The sequence below is a fragment of the Sabethes cyaneus genome, chromosome 3 (genome assembly GCF_943734655.1).
Source record: "Sabethes cyaneus chromosome 3, idSabCyanKW18_F2, whole genome shotgun sequence".
Taxonomy (NCBI): domain Eukaryota; kingdom Metazoa; phylum Arthropoda; class Insecta; order Diptera; family Culicidae; genus Sabethes; species Sabethes cyaneus.
In genome coordinates, this window is record NC_071355.1 from 231,024,475 (window position 1) to 231,046,101 (window position 21,627).

At 42.2% G+C, this 21,627-nt stretch overlaps 1 protein-coding gene across 3 annotated transcripts in view; it reads right to left on the reverse strand.

Moving 5' to 3' along the window:
• The window catches only part of LOC128743586 (CUGBP Elav-like family member 2), a 439,607-nt gene that overhangs the window by 8,867 nt on the left and 409,113 nt on the right, over positions 1 to 21,627 (reverse strand). For all 3 annotated transcript variants that reach the window (XM_053840187.1, XM_053840185.1, XM_053840188.1), the window contains one exon: positions 19,299 to 19,466. In XM_053840187.1, the coding sequence (XP_053696162.1) occupies positions 19,299 to 19,466 (168 nt within the window). The remainder of the gene's footprint in view (positions 1 to 19,298; positions 19,467 to 21,627) is intronic.

Sequence of the window (21,627 nt, forward strand, 5' to 3'; positions counted from 1 at the left end):
TCTATACAAACGAAATACAAATTTTCTCATAACTCGAGAACTAATCAAGCAAATGGAACCAAATTTGACACGTGGGTGTTTTTGGAGACAAAAATTTTTTCTATGATGAATTGGGACCCCTACCCACTTTAGGAGGGGGGGCTCCTATACAAATGAAATTCGAATTTCCTCATAACTCGAGAACTAATTAAGCAAATAGAACCAAATTTGGCATGTGGAGGTTTCTGGAGGCAAAAATATTTTCTATGGTGAATTAGGACCCCTCCCAACTTTAAGAGGGGGTGCTTCTACACAAATGAAATACAAATTTCCTCATAATTCGAGAACTAATCAAGCAAATGGAACCATATTTGGCATGTGGGTGTTTTTGGAGGCAACCATTTTTTCTATGATGAATTAGGACCCCTTACCTTTTTAAGAGGGGGGCTCTCATACAAACGAAATACAAATTTCCTTATAACTTGAGAACTAATCAAGCAAATGGAACCAAATTTGGCATGTGGGAGATTTTGGAGTCTTGAATTCATTTTACGATAGTTAGAGACCTCTCACCCCTGTGGTAGGGGGATATGGACTCTCATACAAATAAAACAGAAATTTTTGCGAAACTCAAAAACTAATCGAACTCGAGAAATTCGAGACTCTTCCATAAAACATTAGTCAATACAAGACCACAAAAACTATCTATAGTAACACTAGATCATTCAGGACGAGACGGTCGCGAGTGTTGCCGGTGACCCGCTGTCGGAAGCGCCGCCCACTGGGGGGCTTGCAAAATTCGAGATTGTGACAAAGATCATCCGAGATTCATGATTTATGTACAACACAGGTTAATTTGTGGCAATACGAAGTTTGTCGGGTCAGCTAGTAAACAAATAAACACTTCTCTATCTGCAAATCTGCTACCGTCAGTTGTTTAGACAGACCGGTTAGCTCATCGGTCAGTTTTTGTGACATTTTAAGTATCTAAAAACACTTGTTTTCTGTTCCTCGATATTATTCTAACATGTCAGCCACTGTTCCCTTATCAAGAAAATAAATAGTTGAAAAAATATCCAATAAAAAAAGCAATTTTTCTTCGATCTAAAAATAGGTCACCTTCGATATCATCAATCTTGGCGGGTCTGGAAACAAATGTTTTTAATAAATAATAGTGATAACATTTGTCATATAAGTTCTACTTCTCGGATTTTCTACGGATATAAATTATGAACACGAGAAATTTTGAATACAATTTGAACAATTTTAACCTAAAAATACTAGCGAAAGATGATCTTCAATATCTGATTTACAAAAATCTAAAAATGATATATCGATCATGTTATTGCACATTGTTAAAGAAATTTCGAATAAGCTATAAAGCTATTTGAATCTAATTATGAAGCGCTTTCATCGCACGTGAACAGATGGAGGCGCATGGTTTCTATGGACAATCAGTACTACAATAAAAAGTGGTGGAAAACAAGGAACCTTGATGATCAAGAAATACAAAATAGGTACACGATAAAAAGCAAGCACCCTCTTTTGGACATTCGGAGAGCGGTAAGCTGAGGGCTTCTAGTAATACTCTTATCTGAACAAGAGTAACATTTCACAATAACCACTTAGAAAACTGTGTATTATAGAACAAAATCAAAGGGATCGTCTGAAACGTCTGGATCATCTAGCCACAAATTGTTATACACATTGTCAAAATTACCTAGTAATTTTAAATATTTTGTAATATTTTTTTTTAAATGACATATGACGCTGGTAGATAAATTAATTAACTTTTTTCGGATGGTAATGAAAAAAAATTAAGACAGCTAGTTGAGTTGGATGCATTTCCCATGGAAGGTAGTTATATTAGCGTACTTGCAAAAAAATCTACATTCCTGCGAGCGGCCTTCCGGCAGTTAACCGGGACATTCGTCATGGCGGACGAAAACATGCGTGTAGGCTTGGTTCTAAGTTCTTTCTTCTTTTTATTTATCAATTTCTCTTCACTTTTCGCGACAAAATTATTGGAGTAGATCTTACGCTTCAGGTTTACCCAGAAATTCTTTCAAGGGACGCAGCTGGGGCACGTTGGGAGGGATAGTCGATATTCAGCCGCTGCATCTCCTCCAATGATCGCTTCGCCAGATCTCGCCGGAACATCGCGTCTTCCCCTTATGTTATTGCTTGATGAACGACGCAACTTCCGCAGGCACTTCGTACTATAAATTTCCCCGTTCACAGCCAGTCCGGAGCGAAAGAAGAGCGGCTTTGACATCCCCTTCTCGCTGATATTCAGCCACAGCAAAACCTTCTTGGGGAACTCGGTGTGTGAAATGAACTTCATCTAGGAGCCCACTTCATTCGTGGGGGAAGTAAAATACGTCGTTGCCATCCAGGGTGAGATAGGTCTCGTCGTCCATCACCACTGCTACGTCGCGATTCGCCGGAAAAATCGGGATCTTCAGACAAGGCATACAGCGGATGTGAGATGCAATATTCTTCAAAACTATATAACACTGCTCAAGCTATTCTTACAGCTGATTGTACAGTGCGCTTCAAGTGGGGTTTGACGCCTTTTACTTTAGCTTCCCACAAGCCACCGAACTGAATCACACGACATCAAGCGGTTGCATGGCCAATTCCTCATGAAACGATAGGTTCCCTCCGGGTTAACCTCAAAGCAACCGTTACAACGTCTACAAATCTTTCTTCTTGTTGATTTTGTCTTCGTCATTCAGAACCGTTGATGAAAAATGGCGAGAACTCCCGATGGGCCTATGTGAAGATTTTCCTTATGCGGTGTACGTACCAAAGCTTCGATAATGGGATGTCGTTTGGCATGATGCGAACGATTGTAGCAATTAGGGTCATTAAATTAGTTTGTTCCTGTAGTTTCGATAAGTTTAGCGATTAAAGCATGTGCCACTAGAAATTATGGCTAGTTGGCTACGCATACGCAATGCATATTGCGTACAAGTTAGCCGAGTTTTCTCTTTCCTAGAGCCGCTCATTCGCTATTCGCAAAACTCAAATTTCGAAGCACGAAGCGTAAACTGCCTTGCCATGTTCTTCTTCAAATTAGCCCGAAGAAAGTTCAATAAACTCTGGGAAATGAAATGGTTAGATGCATAAAACCAAAGGGAAAAAGAGAGATTTGTTCGCGTTTGAATTGGTCGCAGAAGTTCGTTACAAAATTCCGCTTTCAAATTTAAAATCCTCGTTCCTATCTGAGGGTATTTCAAATCTCGCTTCGATCATTTCTATCCGATCAGTGGAGCAAGTCAGAGTGTGTGATTTTTTGTTCCGCGAATTGAAACGAGGTTTGTGCTAAGAGTGAGAATGTCTTTAGGTTAGTTAAATTAATTAAGTATCTTTCGTTAGGCAGGATAGCGCAGTCAGGAGTAAAATCAGTGGAGGCTTTGCAAGCAAGTGTGGAGAATACAAAAGGTAAATAGTGCGAATTTAAAAATTGGCTCTTGGCTTTGGCTCACCGCGTCGAACAGCCGTTCGACGGCTTTTTGTGTTCGTTTTTTTTAAATTTTTCAAGCGCTCGGCGAAAGCTAACAACCACACCGCCGCAAAGCTCATCTACCCTTCTGCCGCACACTTTCGACCCACTTTCGGCTAGAATCGGGGATTCTGGCACCGCCAAACCGCCGCCGATTGGAATAATCGGTCCCTGCTGAACGAAAACTGCCGGTGATTGGGATAATCGGCCCGTGCAGAACGCTAAACCCCGCTGGTTGGACTAACCGGCACATGCTGAGATCGAACATCGTCGCCATTTTGATTTGGGAAGCCAGCATAGTGCAGTCCAGCATATAAACCGCCTTTGGCGGTGATTCACTGTAGCTGCGGTACCCGGATTGCAGCATCGCCGTGGAGTAGTGGGAATCTTCGCTAAACCTGTGAGTACGCTATAAAATCCCTGCGCAGGGTGATGCGCTAAAGCGCTACAGTGAGCCAACACATACCATCGTAGTAAATTAAAGCTCGCGTGCCTAGCCAATACGCTGAAGAATTTTTAGAGCAGCAGGCCGTGCTAAAAGTATAGATGTAGGCGCATTAGAATTCTCCACCCACGCAATTATGGTACCGTAAGCAAATCTTAGAATAGTTCAAATCCTAGGTAATGAAAGCATGTTAACGTAGAATAAAAATTGTTAAATCGTTATTTCTGTTTGTTAGTCCTATTAATGGAGTGATATTTGATATGGTTAAATAGTCTGAAAGGTCTCACGTCTCGCGTTCGTCTTAGTTTGTTTGGTCTTGTTTGTTTAGTACTCCAGGTTGGACTGCTTGGGAAATCAGTCCCCGCACTCGGACTTTCGAAGCTGGTCAGTGGTCTGTTCGTACAGAGTTTGGACCAGTGATGAGAAAATTACGAGTCGGATTTTGATTTAGGGATTTTGTAGTGATTTTCTGCGGACTTTAAAGACTGTTTCGTTCGTAGACGGAGTACCTTTGGTGGATTGCGTCTGCTGTTTTGTTTTCCCCCTTTGAGTTTATTAAACTGACCCGCCCTGAGGCGGAGTTTCTGGCCGGGCAAGCCTGAACGTGGCAAGTGACCCTCTCACGAGGTGGCGCTTAAGTCACTTGCTTCAGAGATTTGGGGAGCGAATAGCGGACTGAATAGGCGGCCGTATTACGGCAGGCTACACGATGTAATAGAACAGACAAAGAAACAATCTAATTTCCAACCGAATATAATTGTCAACGACGCTGAAGACAACGCTTCAGCTCAAACATGGTGTCTAGGAAAGTTTTCCCGTACAGCTGATGTCAAAATTTCTTCCGGTATATGCCGTTGAGCTATAAATAAACACATTCCATTTTCGTTTATGGGCAACGATTAACCATGGTCAACCATTTCTTCCATGGCGTAACGAACTCCAGTTCTCAAGATACGCGCACCTCTGCCAGTTGTTCGAAATACAGTGAGGAAAATTCGTTTAAACGCATGGTAATATTTTAATGTTTTAACCTAACAAAATATTATAAACAAACCATAATAATATCAAATCGTGGTTGCCTAAATTTGTAATATGCAGCAATACCGATTTCAATTTTAAGTCCTTCGAGAGTTGAGATAAGGACAAAAATGGGTTTTAATAAAGGAAATTCGTTTAAACGCATTTTAACTTTTATTGGTTCCAACAAGGATGTGAGCAATATTTTAACAGTTAACAATACTTAACATTTCGTTTGCTTTACGCTATTTCGAATTGTTTCGAAAATCCTGTCCGCAATCTAATCGACGAGCTTTTGCAGTATTGCGACATGAATGGATCTCCAAAATTCTTTAACTGCAGTTTCGAGCTCCCGTACTGTTCCAAACTGTCATCCATCTTGGTTAACAAGCTGCACTAGAATACTCCAAAGGGTTTCAATTGGGTTTAACTCTGGGATACGTGTAGGACTTTTGCAAACATTGATTTCTCGCTCGCAATGTTCTCTTACTAACGTGGAAGGCTGCGTTATCTTAATGGAAAATGAAATCTTCTGCCATAATATTCTCGGTAAAGGGAGCCAAGACCTCTTGCAACAATTCTACGTACTTTTCGGACTCCATCGTGGTTGAAATCGTCACACAAGATGTTATTCAGTTACGCGAAATGCAGCCCAAACCACAAGCATTCCGCCATCAAAGTTTCTGTTCAGTTTGACTTCTGGTTCCTTCCTCAAATCACTCCAGTAATAAGCCCAGTAGTTGGGGCAAGCGAGATTGAATTTCTTCTCGACCGAAAATTTTACACTGCTCCATTCTTTTTTCCACAACATGTGCTTTTGGACGAATTCCATCCTAGCTTGGATATGAGATGGAGTAAGATTAGGTTTTTGGACTTTTATGTGTACTTTAAGTGTCTACATCCTCGCAATATTTGTGCAATTCGCTTCTTTGTAATCAAGAGCCTAAGTTCCTCCTCTATTTCTGCAGCAGAATACCATCCTGTTTCGTCCAGCTGCACTATTCGATGACGGATAGTTTTTTATTTGGGCGTTCCCCTTGGTATACTTCTTTATACCAATATTTTTCACCTTTCTTGACTAGATTTCGTATTATTAGTTCGAATCGGTTTATTCTGCTAACTATTTCACGGTTGCTTGATTCAACATCCTTCAATTTACGGGCCACTTTTGCTATGAGTCACTTAAATACTTTGCTTTCACAATTTTGCCTTCTGACCAACAACATAAAAGTACCAGTCAATGTTTTGCTTACCTATGCAATCATAGTACACTAAAATGACAGCTAACTAAGGATTTGTCCTTTCAGGAACGACCAAAAGCGGTTTTTGTTAGTATGCGCTTAAACGAATTTCCCAAACCAATATAAAATATGTTGGTTTATCGGAGACATGAGTAGCATTCAAACCAAATCAATATATACCCAAAATCTACTCTCAATTACCAGTCGCATAAAGTTGTATTGACATATTGTTTTTTGGTTGTTGAATCATATCAGCCAAAATTGACCATGCGTTTAAACGAATTTTCCTCACTGTACAAACCTTAGAGCGAAGAAGATTCGAAGTACAAGTCGTATTAGTTGGAAAAATTTTGTCTGGTAAATTCGAGCTAAACTTCTATGCGCCGGAAAGATCGTTTAGGCCCAGGAATTTGCTATTCTTACCGCAGCGAAACTTCTCATATAGTAACACTGCGGCGGCATTATTTGACTTCCACATAACAGCAACGATGTTTAGACAACGACTTCGTGGATGACCGAATGTAGTTTTATGTATTTCTTGTTATATGCATTACTTTTATCATTAAGGCCACAAAAATGTCTGCTGATTCTTATAGCAACAAATAAACCAGGAAATTCGATAATCCCGCCCGGAAAGAATGTTTGTTCTTTCTTCTAACAGCCGGGAGTGGTGGCTCTCGCCGTATCAAGAATACCACTCCACAGTTCTCGACCCTGGGCCACTCGTCGCTAATTCCTTGCGCGTCTCGACACACGCAAGTCGGCTTCAACCTGGTCGAGCCTTCTAGCACGTTGGGTCCCTCTATGCCTGTTGGGGTTCTTGAAGAAAACGGACTTCACTGCACAGTCGTCCAGCATCCTTGCGACGTAGTCGGCCCACCGTAGTCTCCCACCTTTCACCAGGTATACGACTCGTGGTTCATACGCCTACGCCACTCTCCGACGTTATCCGTTTGTACACCGCCAAAAATAGTCCACAACACCTTTCGTCCAGATACAGCAAGTGCGTATATATCCGTAAGAAAAGCTACTGTCTCAAGTCCGTAGAGGACTATCGGTCTGATTAGCATTTTGTACATCATCAGCTTTGTGCGGCGGCGTATGCTCCTTGATAAAAGCATCTTTCGGAGCGAAAAGTAGGCTCGTCTTCCAGCTTGAATACGTCCTTACTCGCATTGTCGGCTATGACCAGAGATCCCAAATAAACGAACTCATCAACCACTTCCAGTTCATCGCCGTCAATAATCATCGTTCGTGGGAGGCAATCGTTGCTTTCTTTGGAGCCTCTTCCTACCTATCCCTTTGCCGCAACCTGCTGAAAGAACTCGAGAGCGCCCTCGAAACGTACACGTAGCATATTATTCGATCCAGTGGTGCTCATTCGCGTCAGTTTGACCGGAAAAGCGTACTCGTAATCTACCTGCCACAGCTGTTTGCGTTCAACTGTATCGTAAAAAAGCAAAGCCGTGGGCTTAAACTGTCATTAGACATTAGACATTGTTAGACTAGCATCATATCTCGAAGCTAACTAGGCGGACTCCGTCCACAATAGTCCGCAACGCCTTTCGTTTAAATACGGTAAGTGCACGTATGTTTTCCGTAAGCAAAGTAATATACAGGGCAAGTCATCCCCTTGCCCCGCAACCCAATGCGCGATTCGAAGAGATTCGAGATTCCATTATCTGTCATAGCTGCGCAATATCTGCAGAGCTGTTCACGCTCGACTGTATCGTATGCTGCCTTGAAATCCACGCGTGGGCACGTTGTACTCCAAACATTTCTGGAGGATTGGACAGGGAGTAAAAATTTGATCCGTAGCACGGGCCCCCATAAAGTCTGCCTGATACTGCCCTACGAATTCTCTGGCTATTGGGGATAGACGACGCAACAAAATCTGGGAGAGCACCTTCTAGACGGAGTTGACTAGCACAATGCCGCGGTAATTAAGCAACCTAGCCGGTCGCCCTTTTAGTAGAAGGGACAGACGACACCTTCCATCCACTCCTCCGGTAGTTTCTCCTCCTCCCAAATCCCTGAAATTATTCAGTGAAGTGGTGTTGTTAGCGGTTCTTGGCCATATTTGTAATATTCTGCCAGCAGTCGGTCCTTTTCGTCGGCTCTGTTATTCTTTAGCTAACCGATTTCTCGCATTATCTCGGGAGCCGGCACGCTGTTATCATTCGATAGGCACTCTTAGGTTAACTTCCGTTGTAGTTCTTCTGTTATATCACCGTTAAGATCTACTTTCACCTCTCGATCACCTCGCGCTCGTTTGTGATAAGATCCCCACATTCGTCCCTACACATGTCAGGTTTAGGTGTGTAGCCCTTACGTATTTGGTTCAACTTTTCGTAAAACTTGCGCGTGGCGTTACCCCGGAATAGTTTTTTCAGCTCTCACGATCTCTGTCCTTCTTCTGTCGCTTATTCCTTCTCAGGATCGTGGTCAACTCATTCCGCGCTCGTCGATAAAGCAAAGCAAAGGCTAGGTGCTACATTCCGTTATCGAAACTTGACCTTCTGTTTTTATACGACAGACTTCGCAGCCAGCTGTTAGAATACAGGACAATTGCAGGGCCAGTAACTACGATCCTATTGATTCCAACAGCCTCTCCAAGCCGCGATTCGAACATATGACGAATGGCTTATTGGGCCAGTATCATACCTCGAGGCCAACTGCAAGGCATCCGCGCTCGTCGATACTTGGTCAAAATATCCCTTATGGGTATGCTTAGACAGTTTTTCCAAGTTGTTTTTCCTCTCCATCGCTTGTTGGTATTTCCTGTCAAACCAATCATATCGTGCGCTCGAGGTGTCCTCACCTAGCACCGCGGTTACGGTTTCATTGACGGCCCAGCGTATCATACTCCATCCGTTTTCGAGAGTCTAGCTCCACACGCGCGTTATTTTCGGCAACTTGCCGGATATCTCATTACCAAATGTTTAACCGAGGAGGGCGGCTTAGTCGCGAGGTATAAACCGTCGATAGTTTTGAACACACATGTAGGACTGCTACTAGGCAATGGCCCAGTAAGATATCCGCACCCCGTAGGAAGCTTACGTTGGTGATGTTCGAGAAAAACCGGACTTCGATGAGAATATGGTCGATTTGGTTCGAGGTTCGTTGGTCATGTGATCTCCAGGTGGCTTTGTGAATATCTTTGTGGTGACAGAGAGTGCTTCTGATCATCGATGCTGGTATAAAATGATTAAAAATTACTATGAACTAGTCACCAACCAATACTGGATTTTACAATTTCATTTTTCACGGCTGATGCTCATTTGATTCAATTTAGATAGCTGTTAATTCACTGAGTGATTTGAAAAATACATAGTATGCTATAATAGCAGAGGACCTAAGCCAATACCTTGGGGAACACACCAGTAGCGATTGACGTTAAAAATTTGTCAGGAAAAATTTGGAATTAACATTTTAATATTTTGATTTTTTATTTTTGGCATGTTTGAATATTATTAAAACTATCAAATTGTTCACAATCACTGTATCAAATTGCTTTTTTTACTGACAAAATAATAAATCTGGGAGTAACATAAACAGTATGCGGTCGCAGCTCTGAAGTGTACTGAAAATATTTGCTGCAGCATCAGCAACGAGTAAACCACACAGTAACCACTTGATGCAAGATGCTACCGATAATAATGTTGACATGATACACATTCATTCCCCCAGACAAAATGCGAAAAAACTGCAGCATCTCGCAGAGCGCAATAAAGTAAACCCCAGCTGAAACGAATGTACGTAGCCCTCAGTAACACATCGCGGGGTAAAAATCATCCCGCATAAACATTCATAGGCCAATAACCTCGACAGTTCTTTGCCTGCTCTTGTTTTTTTTTTGCTATTTCTCTCACGACACAAACCCCATTCACCGCCCACATTTCAACTCATTGACGCCAGGAGGACACAACGTGCCACCAACCGACCAACCAACCAACCAACCAACCAACCAACTACTCTCACACCACAACCAGACCCAGACATATTGCCATATTTTCGCAGCAAACAGCTGGGGGCACACGTGCAATAAAAGTGCGGTGGAAATACGAGCAATATCAGTAACGGAATCGCCACCGAGACCGACACTGGACAGCAGCAGCAGCGCAGCGCGCACTCGAAAGCCGGGAAAATGTTATAAATTTATAATTATTAAAAATATAATTACGATGATAATTATTGCGGATTGAGTGTCATGCTGCCTGAGCCGACTTTGGCATATGGTTTTTAATGTGGACGGGACGGACGGGGCAACCGCCAACCTGAGGGGGGTGGCGTCGGCAACCGAACTCGCGAGTGCATAACATTGTATGATAATTACGAGGTTGGGTGAAGAGAACAAAAAAAAAGAAGCGTTCCGATCAAGACTGGTCAGAAATTTACAATGAATAGTGGTTTTAGAGATAAGGTAATTTTGACAGGTTATTTGGGTTATTATTACAAACGAGTTTAGATTGACAAGTTAATAAGCGGAACGTACGTAAACATAATTTTAATTAGTTCCGAGTGGTCTAAACATTGTGCAGGGCCAGCATTCCGTAGGGGGAAAATAATTTGTCGACTCAGCGAAGGCGAAGGGGCCACCAGAATTCACTGTACTTCTGAGGCTGTGCAAATAATTAATAATAGATGAAAGGATGGTATGCTTGTAATTGGATTCTGTCGCTCGGGTGTCGCTCAGGTGTGTACTGTTTGGCTTTTGTGCTTCATGTCGGATGAAAATGCTTTTAAGTTTCATCATTTTTCCACAAAAGGCAGCTTGACAATTGAGGCTATCTTACATTTACCACGGTATGAAATTTTCATTTCATTCGTTATCGAAGAATGATTGCTATAATATTTTACACTATATAGGGCAGATAAGTTGCTTTGCAGTACCAACTTCATTGGTAAATGTCGGATATACCTCTACAGCGTTCTGCAAGGCAGTAGTTTAGGATCCTCCATCTTTATATTCTATCGGCTATTTCAAATTGATTTTGATTTTCCGTATGGGTTTTTTATATTTATTTCATCACATGAACGTTAAAATTTGATTATTATCATTATCGTATATAATATAACCACAAAAATCAGCAATAACAATTATTTAAACTACGTAATCGATACCATGCAATATCGTTAAATGTTCAGACCATGCAAAAACGATTCAGCGTAAAACAATAAGCCTTAATAATCTTCAAAACAAACAGCAATTGGACTGGAGTGCAAAAAAATCGCTGCTACCAGCGCGTCGACTGCAAAAGAAAAACGAAACAGGCTAGACAAATAAAACAGCAGCAGCAGCAACAAAAGCGGGCTCGCTGCAAAGTGTGAATAGCGCAGGGATTAAACACAACCATGTAAATTAAGAGCTCAACAACGGCAAAATCGTACAAGATTAACAAGCCAACCGAAGTGCTGAGACCGGGGCAGAGCCGAGAACAGAACAGGCGGTTCCATTATAATTGTTTTTCTACCTTTCAGGTGGGTTGGTCCTGTGGTTCGTTCCTGTGGAGGCGGTAGTGGCAAGCTTTCAAAGCCCTCAAACAGCAGTCAAAACAGAATTAAAATGGCACTCTGTCTGTTTTGAGTTGTACTGGGTTTTAGCTTTTTTTATTTTCTCTATTTGAAATTGCCTCGTGCTTTGCCCCGGCGCAGCAGAGATAACAAAACAGGCAAACACAATCTATGGCGAAGTTAGAATACGGAGGAAAGATTAAATACAGGCGAGCGAGCGAGCGAGCAAACGACGCGCGGGTAAAGGCGAAACAGGACGGGGCTCACCTGAGGCAGATGTCGCTGCAGTTTTCCCTAAGAGACCTGTGTGGAACACAACGAGTTTTCACGCGCCGTCGGTATTCGGAATGTTCGATTATGGTCATGTTGTTAGTGTTGTTGACAGGTAAGGTTGTTTACATCGCATATCGTCAGTCATTTTGGTTTGGGAGAAAATATACGAGAAATATGTTAGAAACACCAATCTACTTATTATTAATATCATTATTTTTAAAGTTCTACCGATAAGGAAACCAGCGGTGATGGAAAATTATGTGGTTCTATTCAATTTTCTTAACAACCTCAATGTGAAAATTTTCCTCTTCTAGTCATCTTGAAGCAATGGAAAAACAAGCCATGGCATTTTGAAACATGCACCGCTCAGATTAAAAATCGTCCCAAAATGTATTTTTAGGTTGTCTTTTAAAGTATTTTACGACTTGCGAAAGTAATAATAAACCACGCGCCTCCATTATCTTACATGAGATGGAGAAGTATCCAGTGCAGGTGGATTGACAGACGAATCAAAAATCAGCAAGCTAAATATGCGAAAGTAAACCCTTTTCTTCCAAAATGAAACCGAGGAAGGTTCGGTTATTTTGGGAATCTGACTTACTGTTCGATTTGCTTTGTTACGGGTAAAATGGGAAATTGAATTTAATTTAATAAAAACATTATCCGGTAAGCGAGATAAGAGAGATGTATTTTTCGCTTTCGACTTGACGGCTGGCTTATACAGAAAGACGAGTAATGCTCTTTGTTTTTATAGGAAGAAAAGCAGCCAGACGTAGCGTGAGGACAAGAAAACTTTACAGGCTTGACAATTTCCACTTCTCTAACCTTGTCTTTCCGTGACTATAAAACGTTTATTACTTTAACACGTGGCGTAGCTTTTTATGAACCGGTTCGACTTTCGACGAAAGCCAACAGTGCCTCCTGTTCGTTTCGCGAAACCGAAAGCTCAGGATATAGGTGAAAAAGTCATAAAACAGATAAAATGAAATCGTTCATCTTTCATAACTTTTACGATTCACTCTAATGGAAACGGTATAGACGGAAAAGACTCGGTCTGTACGGCTTTCGGATAAGGACAAAACGACAAACGCCACCGACTGACTGACTGACGGAACAGACTGAGTACAGTTCAGGTACAAACAAAATAGGTTACGAAAAAGCCGGCGAAAACTGTGTGCACAAAGTGCTCTTTTCGTTTCGTGAGAAATGATTTTAATTTCCCGTGCTCAACAGAGGAAATGATTTCGCTGCTAGCTTTAGTCATAAATATCTTGGAAATAATCGTAAAAACGTGTTAAGGAAACGATTCAAATTAGCTTAGAAAACGCGAAACTGTAGAGAAGAACTTTAATCGGGTTGGAAAAAATGAAATTTCTGCAAAAAATGTGTTTTTAATTAATTACGGACTTAAAATGCAGTTGATTTTGATAGTTGATTTTAAAAAAGGCCTTTTTTATTGTTTTAATAAAATGTCTCATCATCTGAGTAAAGCATTTGATTAATTTGATCGTCTTTTATGAGTTTGCACTAGCTTGCGAGATATAAGTTGAAATGGCAATTATTTTTCGACCGAACTTTTACCATTTTATTTTTTCGTTGCAAATAGTACATCTAGCGAATGGACTGTGCATAAGCACCTCGAAAAATGGATGTTTGATTTTGATGTCTGTGTTTGGTAAAGAAAATAATTATTATTTCGATCCAATTTTTACCACACAAGACGCAAGAGATTATGTTCGTTCCGCTTTGCGCCGTAGTTTTTGTTTGTAAATAATGAATCCAATGAATAAACGTTGAGTAGACATGAAAATAGGAATTAACATTCTGATGTCTTTATTTGAAAAAGAAATACGGACGCCACGTGCGGTACCTACGCAGCAAGTGCCTATGTAGTTTCGCCGTCTCGGTTAGTAAACGAGTTAGATTAAACCTCTCGGTCGGTAGTTTGATTGTAGTCAAACAGAGGAAGAGGCACAATTTGTGTCTAAATATAACTCAACCCGCCAGTGTTGGTGGAGTTTGAAGTAAGACGCTCGTTTAATAAGGGGTTTGTGGGCTTCTTTTATCCAGTGCGCTGTGGTTCAAAGGTCAACCAATATCTGTGACCCACAAGGGCCTGGAAGGAGGAGTGGGTTGAAATCCGGTTATGATTGGTTCCGATTATAGCTTGGTTCGATAACGTATATAACTTCTTAAGCGTCGCTTCAATGACCCACACTTTACTTCTACCAGTCGAGAGCCGGGGTAGCTCTTGCCTTATTCCTCTCAACTGTACTCGATCCTGGGCTACTCATCGCCAACTCGATGCGCGTCTTGACGCACGCAAGTCGCCTTCAACCAGGTAGAGCCATCTAGCACGTTGGGCTCCTCTATTCCTGGTGCCGGTGGGGTTCTTGAAGAGAACGGATTTCACTTCATAGTCGGCCGGCATTCTTGCGAGGTGGCCGGTCCACCATAGTCTCCCAACTTTCGCCAGGTGTAGGTGTATGATGGGAATCTCTCCAAGCAGTGTCTGCAACTCGTCCCAACTAGCATTTTCATATGTATATCTATACCTATAAAGAAGGATTTCTGTCTGTCTGTCTGTCTGTCTGTCTGCCCTGTGTTCCTTATAGAATCAAAAACTACTGAACCAATCGGCGTGAAAATTTGCATGTAGAGGTTTTTGGGGCCAGGAAAGGTTTTAGTGATGGTTAGAGACCCCTCCCCCCACTAAGAGGGGGGGCTCCCATACAAATGAAACACAAATTTCTGCATAACTCGAGAACTAATCAAGCAAATAGAACCAAATTTGGCATGTGGGTGTTTTCGGTGACAAGAATTTATTCTAGGGTAATTTGAGACCCCTCCCCTCTTTATAAGGGGAATTATAACTCCTCTCCCCTTTAAGAGGGGGGGTTTCCATACAAATTTCCTCATAACTCGAGAACTAATCAAGCAAATGGAACCAAATTTGGCATGTGAAAGTTTTCGAGGGCAAGAAAATTTTCTATGATGAATTAGGACCCCTCCTCACTTTAAGAGGGGGGGCTCCTGTACAAATTTCCTCGTAACTCGAGAACTAATCAAGCAAATGGAACCAAATTTGGCATGTGTGTGTTTTTGGAGACAAAATTTTTTTCTATGATGAATTGGGACCCCTCCCCACTTTAAGTGGGGGGGGGCTCCTATACAAACGAAATACAAATTTCCTTATAACTCGAGAGCTAATCCAGCAAATGGAACCAAATTTGGCATGTAGGTGTTTTTGGAGGCAAGAATTTTTTCTATGATGAATAAGAACCTCTCCCCACTTTAGGAGGGGGGCTCCTATACAAATGAAATACAAATTTCCTCATAACTCGAGAACTAATCAAGCAAATAGAACCAAATTTGGCATGTGGGTGTTTTCGGTGACAAGAATTTATTCTATGGTAAATTGAGACCCCTCCCTCTTTATAAGGGAAATTGTAACTCCTCTCCCCTTTAAGAGGGGGGGCTTCCATACAAATTTCCTCATAACTCGAGAACTAATCAAGCAAATGGAACCAAATTTGGCATGTGAAGGTTTTCGAGGGCAGGAAAATTTTCTACGGTGAATTAGGACCCCTCCCCACTCTAAGAGGGGGGGCTCCTGTACATGTGAAATACAAATTTCCTCCTAACTCGAGAACTAATCAAGCAAATAGAACAATATTTGGCATGTGGGTGTTTTTTTTGGTGTCAAGAATTTATTCTATGGTGAATTGAGACCCCTCCCCTCTTTATAAGAGGAATTATAACTCCTCTCCCCTTTAAGAGGGGGGGGGGGCTTCCATACAAATTTCCTCATAACTCGAGAACTAATCAAGCAAATGCAACCAAATTTGGCATGTGAAGGTTTACGAGAGCAAGAAAATTTTCTATGGTGAATTAGGACCCCTCCCCACTTTAAGAGGAGGGGCTCCTGTACAAATGAAATACAAATTTCCTCATAACTCGAGAACTAATCAAGCGAATTGAACCAAATTTGGCATATGTATGTTTTTGGAGACAATTTTTTTTTCAATGATGAATTGGGACCCCTCCCCACTTTAGGAGGGGGGGTCCTATACAAACGAAATACAAATTTCCTCATAACTCGAGAACTAATCCAGCAAATGGAACCAAATTTGGCGTGTAGGTGTTTTTGGAGGCAAGAATTTTTTCTGTGATGAATTAGGACCTCTTCCCACATTAGGAGGGGGGGCTCCAATACAAATGAAATACAAATTTCCCCATAACTCGAGAACTAATCAAGCAAATCGAACCAAATTCGGCATGTGGAGGTTTTTGGAGGCAAAAATATTTTCTACGGTGAATTAGGATCCTTCCACACTTCAAGAGGGGGGGCTTCTACACAAATGAAATACAAATTTCCTCATAATTCAAGAACTAATCAAGCAAATGGAACCATATTTGGCATGTGGGTGTTTTTGGAGGCAACCATTTTTCCCATTATGAATTAGGACTTCTTACCTTTTTAGGAGGGGGGGGGGAGCTCCCATTCAAACGAAATACAAATTTGCTCATAACTTTAGAACTAATCAAGCAAATGGAATCAAATTTGGCATGTGAGAGTTTTAGATGGCAGAATTTTTTTTCTGTGGTGTATTACGACCCCTTTCCCTTTTAAGAGGGTGGGCTCCCATACAAATGAAATACAAATTTCCTTATAATTTGAGTACTAATCAAGCAAATGGAACCAAATTTAGCATGTAGGAGATTTTTGAGTCTTGAATTTATTTTATGATAGTTAGAGACCTCTCACCCCTGTGGTAGGGGGATATGGACTCGCATACAAATAAAACAGAATTTTTTGCGAAACTCAAAAACTAATCCAACTCGAGAAATTCGAGACTCTTCCATAAAACATTAATCAATAACAAGACCACAAAAACTATCTATAGTAACACTAGATCATTCAGGACGAGCCGGTCGCGAGTGTTGCCGGTGACCCGCCGTCGGAAGCGCCGCCCACTGGGGGGCTTGCAAAACTCGAGATAGTGACAAAGATTATCCGAGATTCATGATTTATGTACAACACAGGTTAATTTGTGGCAATACGAAGTTTGTCGGGTCAGCTAGTAAAAGATAAAAATCAGCATTACGTATAGATATACATGCGAATAAATCGTATTTGATGCGCACAATTTTCATATCCGTACTATTTTGGAGGTATAATACGTGATGAGGAATAATTATATGCGTTACGACTATGTAAGTATTTATATACGATAATATCCGATTAAGCGCGACCCGCTTCGTGCTGCTGTATGATTCCGTGCTGAATATCGTATGAATGTCAGCTTTTATCATTATATACGACTGAAAATCATTTTATGCGGACTTTATTAAGCTTTAGTTATGATTCCGAATTTGTTAAGATTTGGTGCTAGCCTACTCCACTCTCCGCTTTCCGTTTGTACTCCGCCAAAATTAGTCCGCCACACCTTTTGTTCAAATACGGCAAGTGCACCTATGTCTTTCGCTACTATCTCAAGTCCGTAGGGGACTACCGGTCTGATTAGCGTGTTGCTCATCATCAGCTTTGTGCGGCGGCGTATGCTCCTTGATCGAAGCGTCTTGCGGAGGATAAAGTAGGCTCGACTTCCAGTTTGAATGCGCCGTTGAATCTCCTTATTGTCGGCGGTGACCAGAGATTCCAAATATAGAAATCCATCAACCACTTCCAGTTCATCATCGTCAATAGTCACTATCCGTCACTATATTTGGTTTTCAACGAATTGATTTGTAACCCTATCCTCCTAGCCTCCACCGTTCTAAGGTTTCTAGTAATGATGTCGAGGTCGTCGGCGAAGGCTAGGAGTTGGCTACTCTTGCTAATGATTGTTCCTCTCGTTTCGATGCCCGCTTGCCGGATCATAGCTTCAATAACGATATTGAATAACATACAGGCCGGTCCATTTTTTGCCACAACCCTCAGCGCGATTCAACAGGATCCGAGAGTGCTTCCGAAACGCTAACGTAGCATATCACTCGCTCCAGCAAAGCTTTGATCAGCCGTGTCAGTTTTTCCGGAAAACCGCACTCGTGCATTATCGGCCATAGCTATTCAAGTTCAACTGTATCGTATGCTGCCCTGAAATCCACGAAAATATGATGCGTGGACACGTTATACTTCCGACAGTTTGGAGTTTGGAGGATTTGTCGGAGAGTAAAAATTTGATTCGTAGCAACACGGGCCCCCCACAAAATCTGCCTCTCGCTTTCGGGGATAGACGACGCAATAAAATTTGGTAGAGCACCTTACGCCCTTACGAGCTTGGTTCACCTTCCTATAAAACTTTCGCGTGCCATTACCCTCGATTAGTTGGTGCAGCGCCTCACGATTTCTGTCCTCCTTCTGTCGCTTTTTCCTCCTCAGGATCATGGTCAACTCATTCCGCGCATGTCGATAGTTGACCAAATTCTCCCTTGTGGACATGCTTAGATAGTTTTTCCAAGCTCTTTTTTCCTCTCCATCGCTTGTTGGCATTCCTTGTCAAGCCAATCATTTCGTGCGCTCGAGGTGTCCTCTCCTAGCACTGCGGTTGCGGCCTCATGGACGACTGAGCGTATCAGAATTCATTCGTTCATCGAAGCATCGCGTTTCACAGTGGAAGGCAGAGCTTCATCCAGTAATTGCCGAATATTTAGCCGAGGAGGGAGCTTTGTCACGAAATTTAACCTTACAGTAACCCCACAAAAAGTATTCTACAGTTTGAAAGGTTGCAGAACTGTACCTACAGATGGATAAAGAAATAGAGGGCTTCTACATGGGGCAAATCATTCTTCGTCTTTACAAGATACTTTTCTGTAGCAAAATATCATGAGCCAATAAATTTCCAAAGCATCAACATTTGTTCTGCTTTAAAACGATTGCTGATAGGATCCTACCCTACGCTTAAAATATGATACAGAAAAATAAGCCATATAAAAAATATGACCCAATAAATCTTCAGACGATGCGTTTCGCAACCTGAATCGGCCCGGTATGCTCCGGTAAGCACCTACTCCAGCGCGAAAAAAAGAAACTCAACTCAACCGTCACGGGAAAAGACAACCGAACCGAGCATCCGAGCGGAAGAAACCAGTGACCGTCCTAATCAACCCTGCAATGACACCGACGACGTTCGGAACGTTGTATCGTCGCCGACGCAATGCAGGAGCAGCTTCGATACGAGAGAGAGAGATACAACAAAACAACAATCAACCGACCGGGGATTCGATGGAGAAAGGTCACTCGCGAATTGGTTAGTGTACTGAAAAAAAGGGGAAGAAATATCTTCTACTGCCGGGCTGGCTAAAAGTGGATACTTACACAGTGAGGTCGCTGCGTTGGTGATGGCCGAGGTGGGTGTTTGGGCGGCGGCTGCCTGAAGCGAGGGCTGCGTCATGGCCGCTAGCGTCACCAGGTTCTGCATGGACAGCGGGCTGAGCAGTCCGGCCGCGGCTGCTGCCGTCGTCGTATCAGTCTGCGTACCGAGACCTGCAAGCAAGGAAGATAGAAGTGAACGACGACGGTTTGCGTAAATAAATAAGATAAATTGCTTGTCGATGAAGGTTAAACCTGTCTGGCTGCTGTGGGCTGTAGGGATTTGTACCGTTGCGGAAACATATAGGAATTATAGGATGGCTGTGGCTGTCAATGGGTAGCTCCATTGTCACAACCGAACATAACCGGGAGGCTGCTTTGTTCCATTTTCTTCTCGTTCATTCATCTTCGTCAAGGCAGGCAGTATTTGCCATAAACGGTCGTATACACCAACAGGGAAAACCACAGAAATTTACCTGTATATTAGTAGCTTAGGTCTAAACATTTGCCATCCCTTAGAAGAATCGGAGAAGAACATTCTTTTTGTGCTTTATAGTATGCTAAGCAACACTTGAAAAACGATGCGTAACATCGGCCCAAAAAATTTGAATGAATGTCACTATTGGCGATGCGCAAACGATTGACTGTTGAAGTGTAATTTGTCACTACCATGCATCACCGCAAACAAACGAACGGAAATCCACGCCGCCCGCATGTTTCGCTCGATCCTCTGGCTACGCACATTAAGAGGGAAAAGTGTGTATCCGCAGTTCGGTAGGCCATCAAGAGGATGTGAAAAAAAATCAGCTCTGACGGACGGTTTGTAACTGGTAGTAAATCATTCTTAATTCCCATCTAGGAAAGCCTCTTTTTTGCTCCGCCCGGTGCGGCGGCGGAAGAGCAACGATACGGGGAAATAAACTTAAGGACGCTTCCGACCCGACGCGCGACGGGGAAAGTTTGTCCGGCTGGTAAGTTATGCAATTAATAGCGGCAGGGTGGTGAGTAATGGCTTTTTTTGTTTTCCGAAAGCCAATTTGTTCCGCCGGTCGATGCGCACTGCATGGTACGGAGCAGTGGCGGCGGCGGCGGATGCGAGAGGTGGATTACGTGGAACAAACTTTAGGCGCGATTAAAAGGCGACGCCGGCAACGGTTCAACGCTTTCTGTGACAAGCAAAACAAATTGTTTGACTAATCTAAATGAGATTGTACGGAGGGAAGCAGAACATTAGACATAGCAAAATAGAAAAAAAATTGGGTCGAGGAAAATTCAGAAAAAAAACGTTGAGAATTGAATTGTTGAACATCTTTTCCGGTTTATTCGGTGTTCACAGATAACCGTGCAACTCCATCAACTCACGTACGCTGGAGGCGGAGGAGTGTAATGAACTGACAGCATGTTTTAGAAGCTATACATTTACTTATTGCGGATTTAATTCGGTTATTGAATACCGCTCATTAAAGTAAACATCACGGGTTTCAAAATACGTTAATATGCTTGAGCAAGCATAGCATTTTAAACAGTTGCTTTTAGAATGAAATCTCAAAGAAATAAAGTATGACTTTTTATGGAAGCGCCAACTGTTTGGTTTCGAATAATACAGCAGTAAACTGACTATTTATATACTTTGTGTTCGCTTTTTCCGCCCCTATGGCTAACTTCTATACCCTTGAATTGAAATTACCGGTCACAAATTCCTACGACGTCGACGACGACAATCTGATACCGAAAATTTCTAACGCCCTCTGATGGCGCAGGGACATGCTCTAATGGACGAATCGTGCTGAACCGAATGCCACCGGCTTCATAGGTATGCACGAGCTCCACATGGGAAGCAAAACCAGCATGGAACACAGCAGCACCCGAAACGGATCCGTGGTTTTTAATTGAATCACGAAAAGGTGATTAAACTTCTAGGATGGCATGGGAAAAGTGGCTACACACAGTGCATCGATTAGCTTCAAGAAAATCGATAGACGCCCTTTAGGGGGCGCACAACGAGAGCCGTATTTTGTACGTGGATCCCAAACGTCCTTTCAAACGAAATTGAAAGCTGCGTCACGTCCACATAAGGCGATGCGAAAAGCACGTAAAATTTTAAGTAAAAATACTGATGAAGCCTTATTGATTATTGTTTTTAGGAGAGTTTATGATTGTACTCAACCATTAACATTGTAATTAATTAGCTAGAAAAGCAGCTATTAGTAAACGTGGGTTATACGCGGTTGAAATTCAGTTTTAAAAATTGAAAAGAGCAGTTAGCCCAGGTTGCTGCCTTGGGGGACGCCGGATTGATTAGAGAAGTAATTAAAGGCAGTGGACACACAAACTA